The sequence below is a fragment of the Xenia sp. Carnegie-2017 genome, unplaced genomic scaffold (assembly GCF_021976095.1).
Source record: "Xenia sp. Carnegie-2017 unplaced genomic scaffold, XeniaSp_v1 HiC_scaffold_16, whole genome shotgun sequence".
Classification (NCBI taxonomy): domain Eukaryota; kingdom Metazoa; phylum Cnidaria; class Anthozoa; order Malacalcyonacea; family Xeniidae; genus Xenia; species Xenia sp. Carnegie-2017.
In genome coordinates, this window is record NW_025813469.1 from 12,266,911 (window position 1) to 12,291,962 (window position 25,052).

The 25,052-nt window shown below is 34.1% G+C and overlaps 2 protein-coding genes and 2 long non-coding RNA genes across 9 annotated transcripts; 2 read left to right on the forward strand and 2 right to left on the reverse strand.

The window, feature by feature from the left end:
- Positions 1–113: 113 nt before the first annotated feature.
- LOC124436492 lies at positions 114–2,937 on the reverse strand. 3 transcript variants are annotated; one of them, XR_006945367.1, is made up of 3 exons: positions 2,805–2,936; positions 880–1,257; positions 114–139 (listed from the first exon to the last, which is right to left on the reverse strand). It is a non-coding gene; the product is annotated as an uncharacterized LOC124436492 (long non-coding RNA). The 3 variants fall into 3 exon arrangements; XR_006945366.1 differs by having other exon boundaries at positions 129–209; positions 2,805–2,937; XR_006945365.1 differs by lacking the exon at positions 114–139 and adding an exon at positions 271–318 and having other exon boundaries at positions 2,805–2,935.
- Positions 2,938–3,719: 782 nt separating this feature from the next.
- LOC124436489 lies at positions 3,720–11,508 on the reverse strand. Of its 4 annotated transcripts, XM_046986420.1 has the most exons (3): positions 11,275–11,508; positions 10,821–10,905; positions 3,720–5,826 (listed from the first exon to the last, which is right to left on the reverse strand). In XM_046986420.1, the coding sequence occupies exon 3, from the start codon at positions 5,772–5,774 to the stop codon at positions 3,984–3,986; it is 1,791 nt and encodes a 596-aa protein (XP_046842376.1). In that variant the 5' UTR covers positions 5,775–5,826; positions 10,821–10,905; positions 11,275–11,508; the 3' UTR covers positions 3,720–3,983. The 4 variants fall into 4 exon arrangements, with proteins under 4 accessions (XP_046842376.1, XP_046842374.1, XP_046842375.1 ...); XM_046986418.1 differs by lacking the exon at positions 10,821–10,905; XM_046986419.1 differs by lacking the exons at positions 10,821–10,905; positions 11,275–11,508 and adding an exon at positions 8,216–8,385.
- On the forward strand, positions 9,461–13,041 carry LOC124436493. The gene is made up of 2 exons (XR_006945368.1): positions 9,461–9,647; positions 12,684–13,041. It is a non-coding gene; the product is annotated as an uncharacterized LOC124436493 (long non-coding RNA).
- A 6,846-nt stretch (positions 13,042–19,887) lies between these two features.
- On the forward strand, positions 19,888–21,149 carry LOC124436490. Its single transcript, XM_046986422.1, has 5 exons — positions 19,888–20,130; positions 20,239–20,356; positions 20,711–20,776; positions 20,936–20,996; positions 21,075–21,149. Exons 1-5 carry the CDS (start codon positions 20,008–20,010, stop codon positions 21,109–21,111), a joined length of 405 nt encoding a protein of 134 aa, XP_046842378.1. The 5' UTR covers positions 19,888–20,007; the 3' UTR covers positions 21,112–21,149.
- Positions 21,150–25,052: the final 3,903 nt, after the last annotated feature.

Here is a 25,052-nt window from a genome sequence, read left to right on the forward strand (position 1 = left end):
GCATGCAAGCAAGCTTTTAGATTATATCCTAATTAGTAATATATGAAATTATAATATGATATAACAATGATATTACATGATAGTAGTTGGTATCATGGAACAAACGGTGATTTCTTCGTTAGGAGCACATCAGACAAAACTATATGGTATGAAATCAATCTCAGTGTTCCAAAGTGCAGCTGTGATTCGTGGAGAAAAACGCAATTTCCCTGTAAACAAATGTACGCAATTTTCAATACCTTTGAAGAATGGAATTTCACAGCTTACCCTCAACACTATAGAAACAGCGTTTACATAACATTGGACAATGGCTTGAATCTAGAAGAAAATGAAAAAAAGAGAAAACACGAGGAGACTGATAATGAAAACAAGAACAATGCAGAGATTTCCGAGCATACTTATGACGTAATAGTGCAAGAGGATGAAAGAAGATGTGACACAAAGAAAAACAAAATTAAGACAGAAAAATCTTGCGAACTAAAGGAAACTGCACAAACGCGAAATTTATTGTTGGAGAAGTTGAGCCTTGTTCGAAATCAGGCATTCACCGTCAACGAGCTAAAACCTTTGAAAGAAGCGCTTGACTACGCAAATAAAATGCACAAAATCTTAAATGGAAATTGCCCAGCCAGTGAAGGTTTGCCAATTAGAAATAGTCCAACAAAAAAGCGTTTGAAAGCAACAAGTGTGGAGTATCATCAAGTATTTCATAAAAAATTGCCTCTTCGTTGCAAAAAGAAGAATGCTAATAACTATATCACAACAATGATCCCAGACATAAGTAAAAAGTGCGCTGTATCATCAAACAAGGTGAGATAATTTTCATTTTGGCAACCTCGACTGACGAGCTCTTTTTTACAAATTATAATTTTCACTCACAATTTACGTCCCAGAATGCACTTGAAGAGCCAGTTGAGCAAGAATTGTTGTATGAGAGTGAAACAGAAGAAATCCAGGCATCACAAGAAAGAGCTGAAGTACCGCCAATCAACAACTTGCAACAACAAGAAAGGTCAGTGATTCATTGCAAAACGAGCTGAAATTGTGAATGTATCTTGATGCACTATGTTTTTAAATAATATAGCACCTACACTGATACTTGCAAACAGTTGACATACAATTCATTGTTTCTGACTCCAAGACAACGAATAAATGCATTTACAGAAAGACAGTGTCTTGGGGATACTGTGCTGGAATTTGGTCCTGTGAATGTATCAACAGTAGATCTTTGGTCACTTGTCAGTCCAAAAGATATAACTGAAAAAGAATTAAAAATTATTGAAAAAGAAGTCACCACATTCAAACCTGACTGACTCTGTAAGAGAAAAAGCGTCTAATATAGTCTTCTTATTTATCATTATAAGTAATTGTTTATAACCATGTGTGCTGTGTACACGTAAAACTGGAGAGGAAATCTCTTCAAACTATGCTTTCTTTTGATTTTGGATAATTGATGCTTTTTTGTGGAGTTTGAATATAAACTACACTACTGTTCTTGCAGCAGAATCATTTATTTCAGAGATTGTTAAAAACAACTTAAGCACAAGACGCACATGGGCAATAGATCTTTTCACCAAACCAAAGTTATCCTTTTTCCAATCAATATCCATGGCATTCATTGGAAACTACTGGTAAGTATTTGAGCTAAATAATAAAATATAGACATGCATTATACACATACTTAGCCTACATGAGTCCACAGATTTACATGCAAAACTTAGTAGCTATAGAAACATTAACTCATATAATTCCTTAATTAACAAAGAGAAAATTTTTAACTAAATGCAAAAGTAAATTTGTGTAATATAGGCTATAGATAAGTTCTCAAAAACAAAACTCTACTTTGACTCACTTGGAGGAAGTGCAGACAAAAAGACACCTAATACACAGATGATGTATCATATAAACAAACTAAGGTAATTATCAAACTTGACCTTAAACGATTTGCCCAAAAATCATTTTCAACAATCAATATTATCATTCATGTGGTCATTGTTTGTCACTGCTTCAGTGCTTTGGTAGATGTAAAAAGAGGTTGGAACTTAAGCTCATGACAATGTTTTGAGCCACTCCATTGTAAACAGGAAGATATGTATAACTGTGGTGTGTACATATGCTTGGTAAGCTTAAAATAGCCTAACTTTACTTGAATAGCTATTTTTACAAACATGGTTATTCAACAACTGCTCATTTCGCATCAGTTTTCTCGATGTCTAGCCTTGGCTTGGATCAAAAACCAGCAAACATGCAGACTGAGAGAAAATGAATCCTTTCAAAATTACTTGGGTCTTGCTATGATGATATCACACATAAGGCAAAAATAACATTTGGTTGAACATTTTTATATGGAATTCATTATGAATATCTTAGGAAGCGAAATGTGGCTGTTTGCAATATATGCAGAGAGGATGACAATGAAGACTGGCTGGGTTGTGATCAATGTGGTCAATTTTTTCATGCAAGTTGCCATAATGTTGACTTTGCCATAACCTTGTCAACACATTTTAGATGCAGATAAAATTATTATCAATATTATTTGACATGAAACTAAATCATTGTTATGTTATCAGTGCAAATTGTGCAATTAAAATGAGTGCTTCAAAATATAGTAATGTGTGAATGATAAATACTTTAATTCAAGGTAAAATGAACTGGAAAATTTAATTGATTCGGCACGATTGTGCTTGCCACTAATTGAATCTCAAACATGCTATGAATAGTTTGAAACTGTTGATGAAATGTTACCATAAACAACAAGTTTTACAAATATATCTGAAATAAAATGGCTTATTCTTATTTCTTACCTTTGCGATGATTCTTCTGGACAAAAATTTTCAAAATTCATGTAAATGCGTCTATATGATTACTCTGACACGAAATTCAAACGCAAAAACAAACTTGAATCAAATTTTGAGAGATAGCCGCTCCAGTTATTATAGAACTCAAAGATTGAAATGTACGAGAAAAGGCAGTTGCTAGGTTACAAGACAAATTTTGAGATATTACGATTACGAACCCCCGAATAAAAGCGTGAAAATGAACGAATAAAATATAGTATTGCAAATTGTTTGTGAAATAATATTTATCTCATCTCCAAATAGAATATTTACTATTTATTGGGAAATTTCTACTTATCTTCCGACCGAAAGCATGGCATAAAAAATACATCACTAGACGACGTAATGGTTGAACAAGCACAAGCAGTGCATAAGGTATGAAAATTTGATCTTAAAAGATTTATCCACGAAAAAGATTGGAAATCTTACTCAACTGCTATTTCTCAAATGGACCTACATTTATTGAAGATTACCAAACGTGGTAGGATACAGGGTAAAATTCACTGTTTCTTTTGCTTTCTTTTAAAATGGCGGTGAAATCTCATTGAAAAATTCAAGCATAAGTTAAGAGAAGAAGAAAAGAAGAAAATAAAAAAGATTTAAAGAAAATCCCAATGTGTTTGTCTTTATAAACCTCTAGAGCAATAGAAAATAAAGTCTCGACGTTCGTGCTTATTTTACTCGTGTGAACCAGGCTTAAATATTATTACTTCAGTAATGCAGAAAGTTATTGTGTTCGCGAATGAGAAGTTAATTACAAAATGATTGTCTTCACAACATTTCAAATGTGTAAGATAATTAATAGATTTTTGTAAATGTGGTGGATGGTAAACTGGGAAATATAGTATTTTGCCACTACGAAAAATATTTTAAGTTAAGTAATTTTTACCATGGAAAACTTGTATTTTATTGTTCAATAAACTGCAATGAAATAAGGACAAGAAAAAAGGTATAAACTATCCTCTAAAAACTCGAACATATTTAGATACAAAAGCCATTCATCTATTTTAGAAATTCATCAAAATAGTTAATGATTATATGAACTTTTGAACTATACATTTTAAATTTTACAAATTTGTCCTCCAATGTAGTCCAAACGAACATTGATGAGTTATAACGTTACATAACTTAATGAAATTTCATGTCTTAGACATACTTTTGTCCAAAAGGTAAAACTTCAGCAAAGACTTCCAATCGTGATTTATTCATTGAAGGGAGATATGTCCATGAAGAATTACTTCCCATTTTAAAACACTCCACTGATTTAAGATTTTCATCTTTTTCATTCCCACCTCCCATGACAACAATTGTATCATCTGTTATAACTGCACAACACCCCCGTCTCTTTTCTAACATGGATGGTAAGACTGTAATTTTACCTGTTTTGATGTCATACATGATAACACTGTTCGAGGCTTCTTTTCCATCATCACAACCTCCAAGAAGAACAACTTGATCTCTCCATTGAACTGTTGCCATTTTAGTCAATGGATGAGGTAATGGAGGCATTTCCTTAAATTTAAGAGTCCTTGGATCAAACTCCAAAACACTGGATAAAGCTTTGTTATCTTCTCCCCTTCCTCCAAAAATAAGAACTTTGTCACCAACAACAACAGCTCCATGGTCACACCGTGGTTCAGGCATATGACACAACTCTTTCAAAACATGAGATGTCGTACCTGTAATCTTTATTTCACTGATCATATCTGATGTTCTTTCACGAGCAATGTATCCTCCAATGAGAAAGATTTGTTGTTTACAAACAACAGTTTGATGATACCAACATTCATAAGGAAGCTTTGTGGGGAATTTTCTCCATGTCAAAGGTGACTGTTTTATATTCAATGTGTCCATTGACTTGCAGTCAAATCCTCCAACAATAAATAAATTATCGCTATAAATAAATGATGAAGCAAAGATGTGCATATTTTTCATTGATGCAATCTCAAACCATTTCTTCTCCTTCCATGAAAAAATTTCAGCACTGTAACATTCAGCAACCAAAATATCACTTCTTAATAAATTTATAACTAACTCAACTGGTGATGTCAATATTGGAGCAAAATGTTCATTTGTAGTCATCTTGCCCAAAAGTTCAAACATCATGGTTTTCATTTTTTCCATTTCTTTGGAAGATTCAATCAAATTTTTATACCAAGTCTCGACAGCGAATTCCTTGCGCCAGTCCTGTATTGGATTAAAAATTTTTCCATCTCCAAGTTCAATACTTGGCCAAGTTGATAAATGATCATGATTGTTGTTGATCATCGCAATGAACTGATATAAATGATGGTTGAGAAGAATGACAGACTTGATGTTTTCCATTCTTTGGGATTTTTTGAACATCGCTCTCATGCCACCACCAATAGAAACAGAGAACATTTTACGAACACCGTCCAATTCATGTAGCCTTTTTATATAAGATAAACATAAATCAATGAGATTCTTTCGATTATTCGGACATTCAAAAATTTGTGCCATGATCTTAACTATAACGGCTAATATTCTGTCCTCCAAACTTAAATTTTTGTTGTTGAAAGCTCTTGTTGCTTCTTCACGAGATTTTCTAAATCGATTCTTTGCCAATTCAAAATCCTTTGATTGTTGTATTGCACGGGAAAGATCATACCTGGTGGTGATGGCAGTACAAGTTGCCTGAGACTCATCATTATTACTTGTTTCTTCACGTCTTCTATTACTTTCTACTTCGTCAATGCAATTAAAAAGTAGAAGAAATCCTTCCACCAAGTAGTTCAAACTGGAGGAAAGGTCTTTTTTCGAAAGATTCGCAAGCATTGTTTCGATTTCGTGTAAATCTCGCTTGATAAGTTCCCGAAATCCTTCATTACCAACATCACCGTTTTCTAGCCTGTCTGCTGCAGCATCTTGGGCGTTGTTCGTAAAAAAATGAAATATAGAGAACACTAAGTTTTCCATGGCGTTTTGATGATTTGTACTCGTAGAGCTTGTGTATAAATCTATTGCGTCTCTGTCAAAAACAAAAACATTAGCAAAATTAGCTGTGTTTGCATGAATACTCGATTCAAATAAAATGCTTTATTTCTTTTAAAACTTCAACCAATCATATTAATATATATTAATATGTTTACAGCAACGATTAACAGCATTTTCCACTGATCAGATTTTACCTTGGCAAGAAAATTTTGCAAATTACGAGAGAAAAATAGAAATCGATAAGGACAGAAAAATGAAGGGAATTTTAAACTACGAACAAAATCCAAAAAAAACTTAATGCTCCTGCTATGTTGTTGATTTAACGATAGTTTACCGGCAAATGTTCAAGAGTTACTTTACAACACTTTACATGACACTAAATGACTATTTTCTTGAGAAAACCGCTGAACGCGCGTACTGCATTTTTGTGATTTAGCGATCATTTTTGACAAGCGTGAAACTAAACTGACCGAATGAGATCTTATAAAAACTAGAGCACCATTTCTACAAAATTATCCTAGATCTATCTCTGCAGTAAGGTTTTACAAAGAGTAGACGATATTTATAGTCCACTATTTAGTCTCGTTATTTCATCGATTCTGTATCGTTTGTGTGTGTTTGAAGACATGAAAATTGATGTGTGTAGCGACTTGTAAAGTGTATTTATTAGCTAATATTAAATATGGCTCGAAGTCTACATTATCAAGTGACGAAAGTAAAAAAGCAACAACGAAGGAAATACGTCGAAGGGAGAGCTTTTGAAAGAAAAAGGAAGTTTTTCCAAATTGGGAAAAATAACAATAATGAGGGAAATTCTGTGCGGAAACCGCAACCATTTTTCTGGCTGATTCTGCTTTAGTTTATTAATTTTGCATCTATATTATATATTTTATTTATTGTTACAATAGTTTGTGTCGATCAGTACGTCGTGCTTTAATTTATAAGACTAAACTCACTTTGACCTTTTCAACAGAATTCATTCAATGATATTTAGTGCAGCTAGTGCTCACGTTTTATTGATAACGTTGACAATCTTCAGTTTGTCGAATGACCTTTGCAATGTTAGGGAAATTTTCTATATTTTAAAAAGCAATTTATTCTGCCTCGTAGACTGTCGTTTATGCATCTTCAATCATGCATTTGCAAAGTTCACAAAATACTCAAATTCTGCAGCTTGTGGCATAGGGTGAGTTGGAGACTACAGTGTGACAAAAAGAGTGAGTGGGGGACTACAGAGTGACACATATGATGAGTGGGGGACTACAGTATGACATAGGGTGATTAGGGGACTACAGTGTGACACATAGGGTGAGTGGGAGACTAAAATATGACATATAGTGAGTGGGGGACTACAGTGTGACATCGAGTGAGTGGGGGACTACAGAGAGACACATAGGGTGAGTGGGTTAGTGCAGTGTGGCATAGGGTGAGTAGGGGAGTATAGTTTCTTTGACTTCATCAAACTCAACACTTACAAACACAATGAACCCAACGAAACGAACAAGACAACAACAACAGCAGCAACGATACCTTATATCAAAGGTACGTCTGAGACTATCTCGCGTATCTTTACGACCATACAACAAACGTGTCGCAAATAAACCATTTACAACACTATGACAAGTACAAACAAACGTCAAAGACAAAGAATAATCAAACGAGCGCTAAGGTGTTGTTTACAGAATAAACTGCTCCGATTGCCACGTCTTCTACATCGGTGTGACTGACAGGAACTTAAGCATAAGACTTACTGAGCACAAACAAGAAACAAAGAAACAAGACAAAACTAATCACAGTGCAGAACATCACCAACTGCCAAAACACAGCATTCATTGGGACTCGGTAAAATGCATTACTTACCGCACTGGCTACAGACAATGGAGGGCTTACGTTAGAAAGTTGCTATACCTACTTAGAACAAATCCACTCAACAGATCACAACAATAACCGGCACTTTATTAAAACGATCTATTCACAAACTCAAACATTACTTTCATGATGACAATACACAATTGATACCCACACATTGCCTGTACAGACAATACGATGACGTATGAACAAGACAACAAATACCGCTAACCTGACTCCTCACTTGACTCGATCTAAAGATGACTACCGCTAATTCTGTCGAAACGTCATTTAACATCAACACCTGCAGTCTTTCTCAGGACTCTACTAACCTAAACAATGTACATCTACAAACATGCAACGATACTTCTGGGTTCAAACCATTCACTTTAAACTAATAATGTTTATAAAATAAAGCCATAATGAACGAATAAGGAAGATAAACAACAATTTGCTATGACCAAATGCGGGGGAACCCCTCTTCCTTATACTACTTTCACGCGTATGATAATGAGTAACGCCATATCCAAGAACTAAGTCTTAAGTCTTAAGTCTTAAGAAACTATTTTATTCACCTTCCTCAAATATCTGTTTATCTTTGTATTTATGGATTATTGGTGTCTGAAGTTGCTCACCAAACACAGACCTCTTTCAATCTTCTTGTTGTAAGAGAAATAATGAAAAGTGAAAAAACCCGAATTCGCCCTTCTTTGCAATCACAGATTGAATCATTGAAATAAGTACGACAGCGGAAAACGGTTTTAAGCGAATTGGCGAAATTCACGGGTAATAATAATGAGCAACGCCTAGTCCAAGAACCAATAAAATCTCTTCTCTACTTCTTACACGCGCGGGTATCACGAAAGGAAGAAACACGTGACTAAGTAAGTTAAAAAAGGACATAAGCTCTCGACATAGCTAATTAATATGGCTAAGTAATAAACTTGGCTTTTTCTAAAGAAAAGAGAGAAAATGAGCACTTGTTTTGAACAGTGTTTTTTTGAAGGAATCGGTTTTTGTATTTTTCAACGTTAGAAAATTGTGATTAAAATTGCATGGCAGTAGAAAAATTATGGCCATGTATTTGCTAATTTTTGGTATGACTAAAAGAGTGTGCAAAAAAGGCAGAGGATTGTGGTTTATTGAACTTCATAATGGACTGGAGTATTAACCTTGCCGTACTCATTTTTGACAACATTTTTTTTAAAAATAGTGAGTAAATTTTTACAAGATAAGTGGTCATTGGTTTTTTACTAATAAAATCATACGGTGCAAAGATTTCCAAACTAGCATATTACGATATACAAAAACTTTAAAATGGATTTGTCAGTGAGTCATTAAAGTCATCTACTGTAAAATAATTAAAACTATCACCAAAAATTTGAATGTTCATGCTGCGTCTAAGAATGTGCAATAGGTTCAATTTAATTCACTATGTGCGATATTAATTAGTCACTTTTACTAAAGCTGTATTGTAGAAAAGACCACGACAGAATCTTAAATGTTTAAACTTCCATAGCACTTCATTCAAATTTCAAAGTATTCGTTGGATTTAACGTTATTTTCTTCACTAATTCGTTTCTTTGCATACTGCCAAAATGCAAAGGTGTGCGTAGGGAGAAGGGAGAAGAACATACCAAACATACCAAAAATGTCTCTATTGAAAGGAATCTTATTGCGTACAAATTATCATGTAAAACTAGCATTTAAAATAAGCATCAATGTATTTGAGACATCAATCTTTTGCTATTTTTATTACTTTTTGTCCTTCTGTTGAGTGGTGACAATAAAAGAACGGCATAAGAACGCCTTAGGAAGAGAAAAGTGAATTCAGCAGACCGAATGCACGGAGGAACTAAGTTGCATTCAATCTAAGACAAGTTCCTGACACAAATTAGTACAAAGAAGGTTGGAAGTGAGGGTTGAGGCTTCTCACTCATACGTGATCATCGAGTGTGAATCAGAAATTGTGCTCTTACGTATCAAAGGCAGACTCGTCTATCGACGGTAAGATTTTTGCTAAAATATTTCAAATCAAGTAGTGGAGTGAAAATAATGTCTTGGAATCGTCATGAGATGATTTTGAAGACCCACTCAGCGAGTGTGCTTTTAGAATGGAAGCCTTGTTTAGTCGAGAGACCTTGGCTGGGTATTCAGTATATCTTAAATCTGGAATGCCATTATTTACATATCATATGATACAATGACATAGAAATTGCGACTTATTGACAACAATGTGAATTTGTGAAGAAATATTTAAAATTCAAACAACCGCTGGGGGTAAATAATTTGTTGTTTTAGCTGTATATTATGTTATTTCTCTTATGTAAAAAGTTAACAATGAAGATAGAACAGTAAAAACTAAAAAAATAGATATATATTATCGCATTTCATTCATCGGAAACCGAGCTCTGAGGGGGCTTACTATTTTCAATGAAAATATAGCGTGAACAAATTGAATTATACTAAAGATTGTCATAGATAGTTTTTATATATATGTGTATAATGTAAACATACTTCAAATGTCAATGCTAAAGTCGAGTTATTGTTATGAAAATTTCATCTATGTGCAATGTATTCATCACAAATGAAAATCTCACATTAAAAAGAACTTGAAGAAAAAAAACCGATAAAAGTAGCGATTTTCTAATCAACATTTTACAAAGTGTACCAGATCTATTAAGGCATCTCGTAGAGTTGTCTGATGAACAGGTTTACGATGAGTATATTTATGCAATATTTGCATCATAAAATATATATTTGTTTTGGTCACGCGAGTATACTAAACATACTTCAACTTTTACGGATATGAAATCAGACAGTGTAAATTGTATAAATCATTGATACTTGAATGCATGAAAAGATTTTCAATGTCTACAAAATGTGGTTATAATAAAGTAATGATAATCTTATATAAAATCATGAATGTGTAAAAGGAAGAGAAACGACAATTTAGGCTGACCAAGTGTGTGGGAGTAATTAAGCTCAATCTAGATTCACAAGTTTCTTATAAGACAAGTTCCCGTCAAAATTTATCTAAAACTAGTAGTATTTTCTTAGTTAATTACATTTTTTCTTAATAATGTTGGTTTTTTGGTATGGTGAACAGGGAATCTACTTTATTGTTGAAAGATTTGTATGACGACACAAGAATTAAAAATGCGAATAGATTTCACTAACCCTTGTTTAATACTTATTTTCTTTGTATTTATATAGATGGCATGCGTCTAAAGTCGTTCCCCCAAAGCAGGCTTCTTTTAATGTTCTCTTTTTAAATAAAATGATAAAAAATGAAGACACATGTATTCACCCTTCGCTTCTTGTTTCTGTTTAAACCATTGAAATTAATATGACGATTCACTTTAAACTAATAATGTTGATAAAATAAAGTCATAATGAACGAATAAAGAAGATAAACAACAAGTTGCTCTGACCAAATGCGTCAAATAATTAAAAATTGCTCAATTAAAGACAGTTTCGTGTCGCAAGTTTGCTTTAGTATATACTTGTTACATTGCGTTTTGTCTTTATAATGTTGGGTTTTCACAATAGGGAAAAAAAGCGAATCTATATTATTTATTGAAAATTTATATGACGACATAAGAATTGAGTCATAAGAAACTATTTCATTCACCTTCCTCAAATATCTGTTTGTCTTTGCATTTATGGATTATTGGTGTCTGAAGTTGCTCGCCAAACACAGACCTCTTTCAATTTTCTTGTTGTAACAGAAATAATGAAAAGTGAAAAAACCCGAATTCGCCCTTCTTTGCAATCACAGATTGAATCATTGAAATGAGTACGACAGCGGAAAACGGTTTTAAGCGAATTAGCGAAATTAACACGTATGATAATGAGCAACGCCAAGTCCAAGAGCGAATAAAATCTCTTCTATAATTCTTACACGCGCGGGTATCACGAAATGAAGAAACACGTGACTAAGTAAAAAACAAAGGACATAAACTCTCGACATAGCTAATTGATATGGCTAAGTAATAAACTTGGCTTTTTCTAAAGAAAAGAGAGACAATAAGCACTTGTTTTGGACAGTGTTTTTATGAAGGAATCGGTTTTTGTATTTTACAGCATTACAAAATTGTGAGGAAAATTACCTGGCAGTAGAAAAATTATGGCCATGTATTAGCTAATTTTTAGTATGACTAAAGGAGTGCGCAAATAAGGTAGGGGATTATGGTTTATTGAACTTCATAATGGACTGGAGTACTAACTTTGCCGTACGATATAAAAAAACCTTAAGATGGCTTTCTCAGTCATTAACGGTAACATAATTAAAAACCACCAAAAATTTTAATGTTCATGCTGCGTCTAAGAATGTGCAATAGGTTCAATTTAATTCACTATGTAAGATATTAAGTAGTCACTTTTACTAAAGAAGTATTCTAGAAAAGATCACGACAGAATCTTAAATGTTTAAACTTCCATAGCACATCATTCAAATTTCAAAGTATTCGTTGGATTTAACGTTATTTTCTTCACTATTCGTTTGTGTGCATATTGCCAAAATGCGAAGGCGTGCGTAGGGAGAAGGGAGAAGAACATACCAAACATACCAAAAATGTCTCTATTGAAAGGAATCTTATTGCGAACAAATTATTATGTAAAACTAGCATTTAAATTAAACATCAATGTTTTTGTGGTATCAATCTTTTGCCTTGCTATTTTTATTACTTTTTGTCCTACTGGTGAGGGGTTACATTAGAAGAACGGCATAAGAAAGCCTTAGGTAGAGAAACGAGAATTCAGCAGACCGAATGCATGGAGGAATTAAGTTGAACTCAATCTAAGACATATTCCTGACACAAGTTAATCCAAAGAAGGTTGGAAGTGAGGGTTGAGGCTTCTCACTCATACGTGCTCATCGAGTGTGAATTAGAAATTGTGCTCTTACGTATCAACGGCAGACTCGTCTATCGGCGGTAAGATTTTTGCTAAAATATTTCAAATCAAGTAGTTGAGTGAAAATAATGTCTTGGAATAGTCATGAGATGATTTTGAAGACCCACTCAGCGAGTGTGCTTTTAGAATGGAAGCTTTGTTTAGTCGAGAGACCTTGGCTGGGTATTCAGTATATCTTAAATCTGGAATGCCATTATTTACATATCATATGATACAATGACATAGAAATTGCGACTTATTGACAACAATGTGAATTTGTGAAGAAATATTTAAAATTCAAACAACCGCTGGGGGTAAATAATTTCTTGTTTTAGCTGTATATTATGTTATTTCTCTTATGTAATGAGTTAACAATGAAGATAGAACAGTGAAAACATTTATTGGCATTTCATTCATCAGAAACCGAGTTATGAGCGGGCTTAGTATTTTCAATGAAAAAAAGTGAACAAAATATAACCATACTTCAAATGTCGATGCTAAAGTCGAGTGATTGTTATGAAATTTTCAACTATGTGCAATGTATTCACTACAAATGAAAATCTCACATTGAAAAGAACTTGAAGATAATAAAAACGACGAAAATAGCGATTTCTAATCAACATTTTACAAAGTGTACCAGACCTAATAAAGCATCTGGTAGAGTTGTCTGATGAGCTGGTTTACGATGTGTATATTTATGCAATATTTGCATCACAAAATATATATTTGTTTTGGTCACGCTAGCATACTAAACATACTTCAACTTTTATGGAAATGAAATCAGACAGTGTAAATTGTATAAATCATTGATACTTGAATGCATGAAAAGATTTTCAATGTCTACAAAATATGGTTAAAATAAAGTAATGATAATCTTATATAACATCATGAATGTGTAAAAGGAAGAGAAACGACAATTTGGGCTGACCAAGTGTGTGGGAGTAATTAGGCTCAATCTAGATTCACAAGTTTCTTATAAGACAAGTTCTCGTTAAAATTTATCTAAAACTGTTAGTATTTTCTTTGTTAATTACATTTTTTCTTAATAATGTTGGTTTTTTGGTATGGTGAACAGGGAATCTGTTTTATTGATGAAAGGTTTCTATGACGACACAAGAATTAAAAATGTGAAAAGATTTCACTAACCTTCGTTTAAATACACATTTAATATAAACGACAAGATTTTTGAGAATAGACATGTTTCAACATCCCATGATGCCATCTTCAGTATGAGTGATAATAGGTGATACAAGGTTTATATAAAAGTAATATGATACATAAATTACAACAATAAAAAGGAAATAAGATAAATTGATGGGGAGCGTCCGAGCGTATTATACACTATATATTGTATTGAATTTAAAATCTTGAACATTGAGGTCCGGGTTAGTTCTGTTAATGTGGAATGAATGAGGTGTTGGCTGTGTCGAGGATTTTGAAGCAAGAGGGTGAATAGTTGCTTTTACATGAATGAGATTTAAGGTGTCGGTAGATATGAGACTTTTTGTCTGTTGTGGTATGTTCCTTTATTTTAGTGGATAAATGGCGCGAAATTTCGCCAATGTATCGGGAATTACATCGCGCAATTGAATTCATATACCACCATAGCTGCAATTGAATCAGGGATTGGGTCTTTGAATGAGAAAAGGTTTTTGATTTTGAATGATGTGAAAATTAGTCGAATGTCAATATCTGTACAGAAGCGTTTCATAATGTTTGAAAGTCTGCGTTGTGTGGCACACATGGGATAATAAATATCGGGATACATTGGCGAAACTTCACGCCATTTATCCACCAGAATCACCCGTTTCACCAATTCTAAAACGCTTAAAGCGTTAGTTCTAATTTTTAGAAATGCGTTACGAAGCGTCAATAAAATGTATTCTGCGCATTCTGATGTATGGGATTCACGAATTTATGAAATACTTTATTTAGTCATCTTTATTTTCCTGTTCTGTGATCTGGCTATGGCGGAAAACGTTCGACGTTCAGCATCTTATGATATTTTAAATGACGAACAAAAAAAGATCTTGAAGGATTATTATGATCGAGGAATGATTTCAACAGCAGCTAGTGTGAGGGATGTCATCCAAAAAGCTGCGAACCAAGCTAATAACACGTTTGAAAGAGTTATGTTAAACAGAATGCACGAGTTTATATTTTTTACCCGCGCTTTCTTTTTCATTAGCAACGAGTGATCTTCGCCAGTATTTTTTGATCTGATGGGTTTAGTTATTGTTGCTGTAACTGAAATTAAATATAGTGTGCATTTTATATCTTCTAATTATACTCTTAACTTATATAATAGACAGTTTACAAGATGTCAGAGATATATAAACAGATATACTTAGGATTTTCCCTTTATTGGGGAGAGCATGGTTTATTTTCTGACTGTACCACAATACCAGTGTGTTTATATTTAGTATTGCTTGACAATTGAAAATTGCAACGTTTGCTGACGATGTTTGTAAAATTTATTCTACTGTTAAAATTTTAACTTGGCCTATTAAACGTATAATTATTATATTTTTATACTCACACTTGTTTTTACTATGTACTATAAAAAACAAGCTTGTTTTTATTTTTATTCAACCCTCTCGAGCTTTTTATCTTTCTCTGTTGTAAGATGTAATATGTATGTACCACTGGTTACTATATCTTTTTGCATTAAATCGATCTGTAGTTTTCTTCAATAATGCAATTTCTCCTTTATAAAAGTAATAAGATCATAGTATTTACATACATATACTCATTTCATAATATTCATATCATAGTCATGCACAATAAGAGCAGGAGCAGGGTGAAATATTTAATCTTTTGTAAAGTGCCTTTCTATGAAAGATTAAGTAAACCAAGAAAACCAAGTTTTTCTATGTTTTAAGGCCCATTTCCACTTCATTGGCAATTCGCAAATCACATGCGATTTTTTGCAAATTGCGACGTGCGTACACATGCGAATTCAATACACACTTATCACGATCATCAACGCTGTTCGCACAATTGTCTATTGTTTAATTGACCAATAACATGGCAGTTTTTTGCAGAAGAAAACTTTTAATATTATTGTTATTACGAAAAAGGTATCAAAAAAGGAAGGCAAAATACAGAAAACGATTTTGGGTCCGACCTATTCTCCAAAAAAGAAAAGAGCAAGGAGAGTATGCCAATCTGGTCAGAGAAATGCAACTAGGAGACAACGAAAGTTTCTTTAAATATTTTCGTATGTCACCGATTGTATTTGAGAAATTGTTGCAGTTAGTTACCCCATTGATTATTAAGTGTAACCGGGAAGCCATTTCGCCGGCAGAACGGCTATCAGTAACCCTAAGATATCTTGCAACTGGGGATTCTCATCAAACCATATCTTTTAGTTATCGGTTGGGGCATTCTACAGTCAACAAGATTGTCCCAGAGACATGTTTAGCAATATGGAAGGCACTATCTCCTATCTATGTCCAATGTCCTTCAACAACAAACGAATGGGAAGATGTGGCGAAAAAATTTTGGGAGAAGTGGAATTTTCCATTGTGTATTGGGGCACTAGATGGCAAACATGTAAGATGCCACTGTCCTGCCAACACTGGTTCATTGTACTTTAATTTTCATGGTTGGTTCAGTGTTGCTTTGATGGCTGTTTGCAGTGCACATTATTCCTATTTGCTAGTGAATATAGGTGCTATTTGTAGTTCAAGCGATGGTGGTATATTTGAACGGTGTGGAATGAAAGATGCCCTCTATAATGGAAGGTTATCTTTACCAGAAGACTGCAATTTGCCCAACACAAACACCACATATTCTTATGTAATAACTGCAGATGATGCCTTTCCATTAGGACGTCATGTTATGAAGCCATATGGTGGACGGTATTTGGAACATGGCAAAAGAATTTTTAATTACAGATTATCGAGGGCAAGACGAGTTAGTGAAAATACATTTGGCATTTCAACTGCAAGATGGCGCATTTTCAAGCGACCAATCAATGCTATACCTGAGCGTTGCATTGGTATCGTCAAAGCTGTGGTAGCCTTACATAATTTCTTAATGTTCTATGAATCAACATTGCCCAGACATGAGCGAAGAAATTGCCCACCGGGATTTGTAGATTCTGAAGACAAAAATGCAGATATTGTGCCAGGAGCTTGGAGAGAAGATGTTAATAAGGATACAGGCTATCAATCCTTAACCCAAACAAAAAATGGTAATGCCTGCAAGAAAAGTGCTAAAGAAATCCGAGAGATTTTCAAGAACCTTTTCAATTCACCTGCTGGTGCAGTACCTTGGCAAAATGTGTACATAAATAAATGATGTTTGTTAATGTTGAGTATTTAAAGCTAAAGACCAGAACCAAAATGTTTCCAATCTTGTAAAAAACACTTAACACACAGATACTGTAAATTTGTCAAAACTACAAACTTTGTTTCTAGCTGTTTAGTTTGATTGTTTTTTCTTACACAAACAGTCAAAAAGAACTGCCCACTAGTAAAAATAGTTTATCAGGGGTATTGTTGTCACAAAAGGCCAAAACATTACATGAAATTTCCGAGAAAAAAATAATAGTATATTCAATAGCAAGTGGATCCAGCTCTTTGGTAATTGCTATCTATTCAACATTACTAAACAAAACCTGAGCAGTTCTTTTTGACTGTATGTGTATAAGCTTTGAATTTGCCTTTATATGGAGCAGTCAAAACTTTCAAGTACATGTTTTGCACATTTACATGCCAAGACTTAACTAGAATACTCCTGCTAGCAGGAGCAATTCAGAAGAAATCATTGATCTTCAAAACTGGACTCAAACTCTGCCTGAAAAAGTAGCTGCTGAATTTGGCATTTTATTAATGCTTTCTTTTTATGCTCCAGTCTTCTTAGTTGCGGAATCAAGCATTTCATGAGCAGACTATCCTCATCATCATCCTTATCTTTGTTTAGTTCAGATAAAATCGCCAAATCTACTTGGTTGAGTGATTCATCCCTTTTCCTTCTTTTACCAGAGAAATTTGGTGCTTTAGAGATTTCAGTATTACTAACGGCACTTGCTGATGAAGAGCAAGCTGGGCTGTTTGGCTTTGGATCATCTAAAGTTAGGGACAAGTCAGATATGTCCGCCTCAGTGTCGTTTGACAGCAAGCCTATCCGGCGACTTTCCTCCTCATTTATCGTCAAGAAATTAGAAGATGTTGGCGTCTCAACGATGCTAAATTTTTTCATGAAACTCATTTGACTCATCCATTGCCAAGTAGCTTTCTTTGTACCACCAGAATCACCAGATTTTGGTATCAACAACTTCAACTTTTTCCTATACGTGTCTTTTAGATCGCGCCATTTTGCTTTAATACTCGATGCTTTTCCTTCCAGACTACACTCACTTGCTATTTTTAACCATGCTGACTCCTGCATATTTTTGTTCTTGTAATTTGCATTGCTAGTATCCCAAACGACTTTGTTTGAACGAACATTTTCAATCAAGGCTTCAACTAATTCTGGCGTCCATTCTATCTTTCCAGTCGCCGCCATTTTGGTTTGTTGCTGTCTTTTTCTGATTGGTTGCCCACGCAGGTTCGCATGCGAACTTGTCAAATTCGCAACGCGAAAGTTCGCATGCGACTTGCGAACGTTCGCAAGCGAATTGAAAACAAAGGATCGCATGCGATTTGCGAATTGTGAATGAAGTGGAAATGGGCCTTTAGGCAGGTAACTACTAATTGTCATAAACTTTTAACAAGCTATTGCACTGTTATGGGTTATTTTTTTGAGGGGGAGAGATGGGGAAACACTCCCAAAATGTCCCTTAAACATAAAATGCACTGTTTGATATCACACACCTTTTCAAGTTCTATAAATAAAGACCAATGTGGGAGAATAATTGGGAGGGGGGGGGGGCAGTACCCCCTTGTTGGCAACACAGAATGAAGGTACACATTTATTTCCTTTTACACAGTTGAAATGAGTACATACCCCCAATGTAAAGAGGAACACTTTGTCCATATTTTTAGAGCATCGCAGAATTTTCGAAGTGAAACGTGACATTCAAGAAGTAAGGTTTTAGCCAACTCCATCATCTTAAAATGAAAAGCTAAAGAGGGACGAGTAGCACTGCCAGGCCAAAGTTTCAATCTTATTAACGTTACTGAATCTTTTTCACACTCACAAAACAGAATTTGTTTCTGATGTTGCCGGGCTAATTGAAAAAATACACTGCAAATTCTGGTTATGATCATCATCAGCATCATAATGAAACATACAAAGATCACAAAGAAAGAGGGTAGGTGGTAATTGAACATGAGCTTTGCAATAAAATTTAGAATTTACCATGAAGCTAGTATTTAAAGAAAAAATATTGATTTAAAAAATGAGCATGCAAAGACCTTATGTATCAAGAAATTTCTAAGGTTGATAAATCATCAATCATTCAGTGACTATATCTAAGCTAGTAAACAAACCATATTGGTCAATGCAAATGACATTTCTTGCTTGAGCACTATGGCAAGATTTCTGATACCTTGCTCCAAGAATACCATGATTGGAAAAGTAAGGTAATGTATACCCATCCTAAAAACATAATGCAAGCTATGTTTCAATAGCAGTTCATATAAATGTATGATACAATGACCATGATGACATGAATTGAAATCAACGTTTGATCACCAAACTTATACACCACAAAACGTCTTCATAACTGAATTTATCTTTATTCTTTCCATCCATACCTTAAACCGTTCAAGCACATGGACGTAGTTGCTTGTTTCGTGAGTGCTGTCAGCACAACCTTTGCAAAAATATTTTTCGTGTGCGCATTTGTTACAACGAAATTCTACCCCAATCACACCACATTCAGAGCATTTTTCTTCGTTAAGAAAAACTTCTTCTTCAATTCTTCCGTTTAACAAAGACTCTCGTATGGTTTGCCAGCCTTGAAATTCCTTTTCCCGTCTGTTCTGATAGTTTGTTGCATAAGTATGCTCTTCATCACAGTGACCTTCACTTTCATCAAACTCATACAAATTATGTCGTTCTATCGCACTAGAAGGGACATTTGTTGACTTTAATTCATTTGAAATATGATTTGAAGCTTTCAGAGCAATATTCTTCGTGATTTTTTTGCCACTCGTAGAGATAGATCGAACGCGAAGTTTGCAAGGTTTGAATCGCTTTGAGGGGGAGTAGCCATTTTGAACCAAATGTACGGAGCTGCACGGAGCTACACATTATCTAAAGAAACTGGAACCTAGTGTAACATATCTTGTAGAATGCGCGAACGTTTAAGCCTTTTAGAATTGGTGAAACGGGTGAAGAGACAGTTTGGGGTCCACCGCCGAAACCAGCATAAATGATTCAAATACAGCGTCTACGTCTGAAATGGAAATTGGTAAACGCAGCAGACCATCGACATCTAGAACCAGAAGATACGACTCAAACACACCGTCCACATCCGACAATGAAAATGGAAGAACAAGCACATCACGTGACGTAAATGCAAACACCACGCAAAACTCACCCTTTGAGTGTGGTGGCACAACACCTGACGGACCTGACACAAAATCAACATATGGTGCTGAATCAACAAATTAAGATGATAGTGGCATTAATCTGGAAGGTAAATACACTGATAAAAACTATTATGCTAAATATTCTTCTACGTGTCTCATATCTAAAATTTTTTATCATACTAACATTTTGTTTTTATACTGTCGTATTAATGGAGCTGGGAGTAGTGGACAGAATGGATGTTTTAAACACAGTTAGTGCATCAAAGAAAAAGAGATGCAAGCAAATAGGGAGCGAACTAGACATGTTTGAAACCAAAAAGTTTAAGAACAAAGGTATATAATTAAAAAAGTATTGTGTTTTGTGTGACGTGTTGAGAATAGTATGGTTATGAAAAATATAACTTCTCACCGTATAAATTAGCTATCCTGCCATGAGATTACCTAATTGGCTAGCAAAACAAAATATGTGACAGTTTGCCTTCATCATTCATTATATGAAATATGATGACAAGGCAGAAGTTCTCTAAGAAATCAACAAGCATATCTCTAAACAATTGGTTTTTTGCTCGTTGCAGCCAAATACAAGTATTTCTATTGCAAAAAGGTTTGAAAAATTATGATTCGTTTTTTAGAATAAAGGTATACTTTTGATCATAATATACTATCATACTTTTCACACTTCATTAGGAAATGTCAAAGGACGAAGAAGACGAAATGATTGTTTGCGAAAACAGAAAAAGAAAAGCAAGAAAGGTTCAATATTTTTTATCGTTTTATTAATTGATTCGCCTCCTGCTCCTTTTGTAAAGCCAGGCTTTATATCAATAAAAAATACAAAGCGTTTGCAGATAAAATATTGGATTTGTTTAGTAGATGTACCATGTATAGTATTCTTTTAATTTTATTGTCCAGGAAACAAGTATTACCACATGGTCTGTTTGAAACTTAAAGTTGTACCAGACACCGATCCTTGGTAACAGAATTAGACATTAGTTACGTATAGTGAAAGACAGTATTCAAACTGATGGATTGAATGTGATTTCTTTTTAAGGTTCTGTCCTAGTTGCCGAGGAACTAACAGCAAGTGATCAGTAACTGGCAGATATGTACATAATTTAATTGAACGCTTAATAAAACTTGATTTTGGAATACTAATGATGTGTGTTTCTATTTAATATAACTTGGTAAAAAAACTAAGAATTGTGATGAAGTTGTTCAAAGGAATGCACTTCAACACAACAGACTATACCTCAAAGCCCAATTAAGATGAGACAACTCGATTAATTGACGATACCTTACTTGGGGGGGGGGGGAGGATTTCAAATGAACATACTGAATATTCAAAACAGGTTAATCAAAACGCGATGTCAAGTGATAAAACTTTAAAGTTATGAAAATAGAATTAACCACAAAACTCAAAATATTAAAAACGACTAATATTCGATTGTTAAGAAATATGCGTTAACTCAAAAGTGAATGATGTTAGCTTTCTGTCATATGAACGAGGGGTAAAAGGGTTTTTTACCACTCTTGTAGCATCTAATAGTGTATTTGTTTCATAGCACGCAGTATTTTCTTGAATCTAGTAAGCCCGACAAAAGTCTATTCGAGCCAATGATTCAAGCAGTCAAAGACATTCTGTTTCCATTGGTCTATGTGGGGTTTCATTTTGGGAAGGCAGTGTTGACTATTGGTGTTCAGTTGCCAAATGGTAATTTAAGTTCATAGATTAGTGAACTTTTGACGAACACTGAAATATAGTTTAGTGAGTTTCTTTTAAATTTTACGAAATTTTTAATAAAAAAAGTATTCAATTCTAACGACTGGACTGTAATACCTCGACAATGGTCCAAAATCATTGAAAATTTCTGAGTTAATCAGACGTGTTCCAGCATTTCCAATGTCAAAAGTTAATATAAAACTTTTGACATAAGAGAGCATGAACATTTCATCTAGTTGAAGAAAGGCAGGAGACTGTAGTTTCCCATCTTTATGATTTCTGATAATAAATATGTCAATTATTTTATTAATTTATTGCAATGCTTATTTCATGACAAGACATAACGACACACAAGTGTGGTTCTGTGATCAGTCACAATATTGTATTCTCATGTGATGCGCTATTACAGTCCATTGTAATGTAATGCGATACATTGTAATGTTGTTATACATTGCAATAATAAAGATGATGCGTTGTTATACATTGTGATAAATTGCGATGCATTTTGATGTAGTATGATACATTGTGATGGATTGTGATACATTGTGATGGAGTGTGATGCATTGTGATGAAGTGTGATACATTGTGATGCATTGTGGTGTAGTGTGATGGATTGTGATGCATTGTGATGTAGTGTGATGCATTGTGATGCATTGTGATGCATTGTGATACATTGTGATGTAGTGTGATGGATTGTGATACATTGTGATGTAGTGTGAGACATTGTAATACATTGTGATGTAGTGTGATGCATTGTGATGCATTGTGATGTAGTGTGATGTAGTGTGATGCATTGTGATGCATTGTGATGTAGTGTGATGTAGTGTGATGATGTGATTGTGATGCATTGTGGATGTGATAATAGTGTGATGTGATGCATTGTGAGTAGATGGTGATGTGATGCAAGTGTGATGGAGTGTGATGCAATAGATACCATGTGATGTGTGTGATGCATTGTGATGTGTGATCAGACATGTGATACAGTGTGATGCATTGTGATACATTGTGATGTAGTGTGATGATTGTGATACATTGTGATGTAGTGTGATGAGTGTGATGCATTGTGATGTAGTGTGGATGTGTGATGCATAGATGAATGTGATGTAGTGTGATGCACATGATGTGATGAGTGTGATGCATTGTGATGCATTGTGATGTAGTGTGATGTAGTGTGACACATTGTGATGTAGTGTGATGTAGTGTGTTGTGCTGTGATGCATTGTGATAACAAACGATGATGACCGCTGTAGTGTGACGTTACGTAATGCATCGCAAACTTTTATACTGTTTAGCAAAAAAATATATCGTGCATGGTATATTCTTTGTAGTATGATATCAATAGGATGTTTTGTTATCCGATTCAAACATTAATGACAGAAGTTATACATACAGAAGTTTTAATAAGCTAATCCAGAGAAATGACAAGTAAACATTAGTCACATCATGTCGGGCAAACATGCCTATTTTTCAGAACAGGAGTCTTCAGAAAGTGACCAGTTGTACACATGAACCGTTTAACTTGTTCAAATGTACAATATGGGCACAATTTTACTACTGCATCATGTTTAGCTTAATGAAGTGTTTGTTTGAATCTGACTCTGAAACTTCATGTAATATCAATCTAATTGACTTGACAGAAACATTTTTCTGAAAACAAGAGCACATCATCTTCTTGGGTGATTGCTGAGTTTGAAAAAGGCAGAGGTGTCTACTTTACTCTCCAGGAAGCATAGTGAGTCACTACTTAGTTTAAAACAATGTGAGGTGTAACCTTTACTCTTCATGAAAGAAAAGTAATGAGATATCTTAATCTCATCACACTACATCACACGTTTCTATCAAGCTTATATCAAATATTCATATAATAATTTGTAAAAACGAAAGATTGATGTAATTGTTAACACCAGTCATATGCTCTGGTACAATGTTTATTGCTTTTTTAAAATGCGTGTTTAGAATAGAAAGAGTTCTCGTGAAGATATTAATATATTTTGAATACCTCAATATGTGGGTGGCGTGAACGTAATGCGTCATTGAATCACACAAAATTTAATTGCTTATTGCGTACATTTAAAAGAATTTTTATTTTTGCTTTATATTGTAACTAACCGCATAAAATGTCGTAAATATATCACGGCATACGCCAAAAATTACTTTAATATTACTTTGCTATATATATATATATATAAGTTTGAAAATTTGTAATCCAGGCATTGAATATATAAAAGATAATCTTATATATATATATATAATTGAAAATAAAATAATAAACCCCGAATTACTTCATCGAAACTTTATTTTATTTTCAATTATACTGCTCTGCCGTGGCATTGAGCACTCTATCCGTACGATTTTGTTTGCGATAGTTTCTATCACAAAATCCCATTATATATATATATATATATATATTTGATTGCGTAGAGAGTCTCATAAAGAGACGTTCACCGCTTTCGCTTTATGCAAAGCTCACCTTTATAGGTTTGAGCGCTCTGGTGACTCTACGATACAATCCATACAATGTGTAACCGTACGTCCTGTGTCCCAAGTGCAGGAGTCACCATTTTACTATGGTGATAGCCGGGAGGGCACATTGTTATACATTTTTATATATATATATATAATATATATATTTGAAAATTGGTAACCCAGGCATATAAAAAAAAAAAAAAAAAAAAAAATAAAATAAAACAATCCAGAGAATCCTTATCATTATCATATATAATATATATATATTTGAAAATTGGTAACCCAGGCATATTATGATAATGATAAGGATTCTCTGGATTTGTTTTAAATTTTTTATTAAGCTTTCAACTCGGTGCTTCGAGCCTTCGTCAGAATGTGACAATATATTATTTACAAAGATTTTGTAGGCGTTTGGAGCGTCTGATTGGTTGGTTAGTAGTTGAGTTGATATTATTGGATGGTATAAGATGCGTTGTCATCGTTTCAGGTGTATCGATTACGTTAATGAAATTCGAGTGTTTTATTTTAGTCGTTGTGTTATTAGGTTGTTGTTTTGGTTTTGTCTTTAGTTGTGAATAGTTTTCGAAAATTATAAAACCAGTGATGCTCCTTAACCGTAAATTGTATGACTTCATTGCGAGTATCAAAGACTATAATAGTCATGTATTGAGTTGGCCAACTATTAAACTTGGGAAGGACTGTTGTTTAACCCCATATGAGACTGGCGAAAGATCTCCACCACAAATTCTTGGGGTGAAGAGTTGATTGCATCTCCTAACGAATTCGAATTTGTTTTTTTTATCGGACCACATTTGCGACGTATTATGAGTTGGGATGTTAACA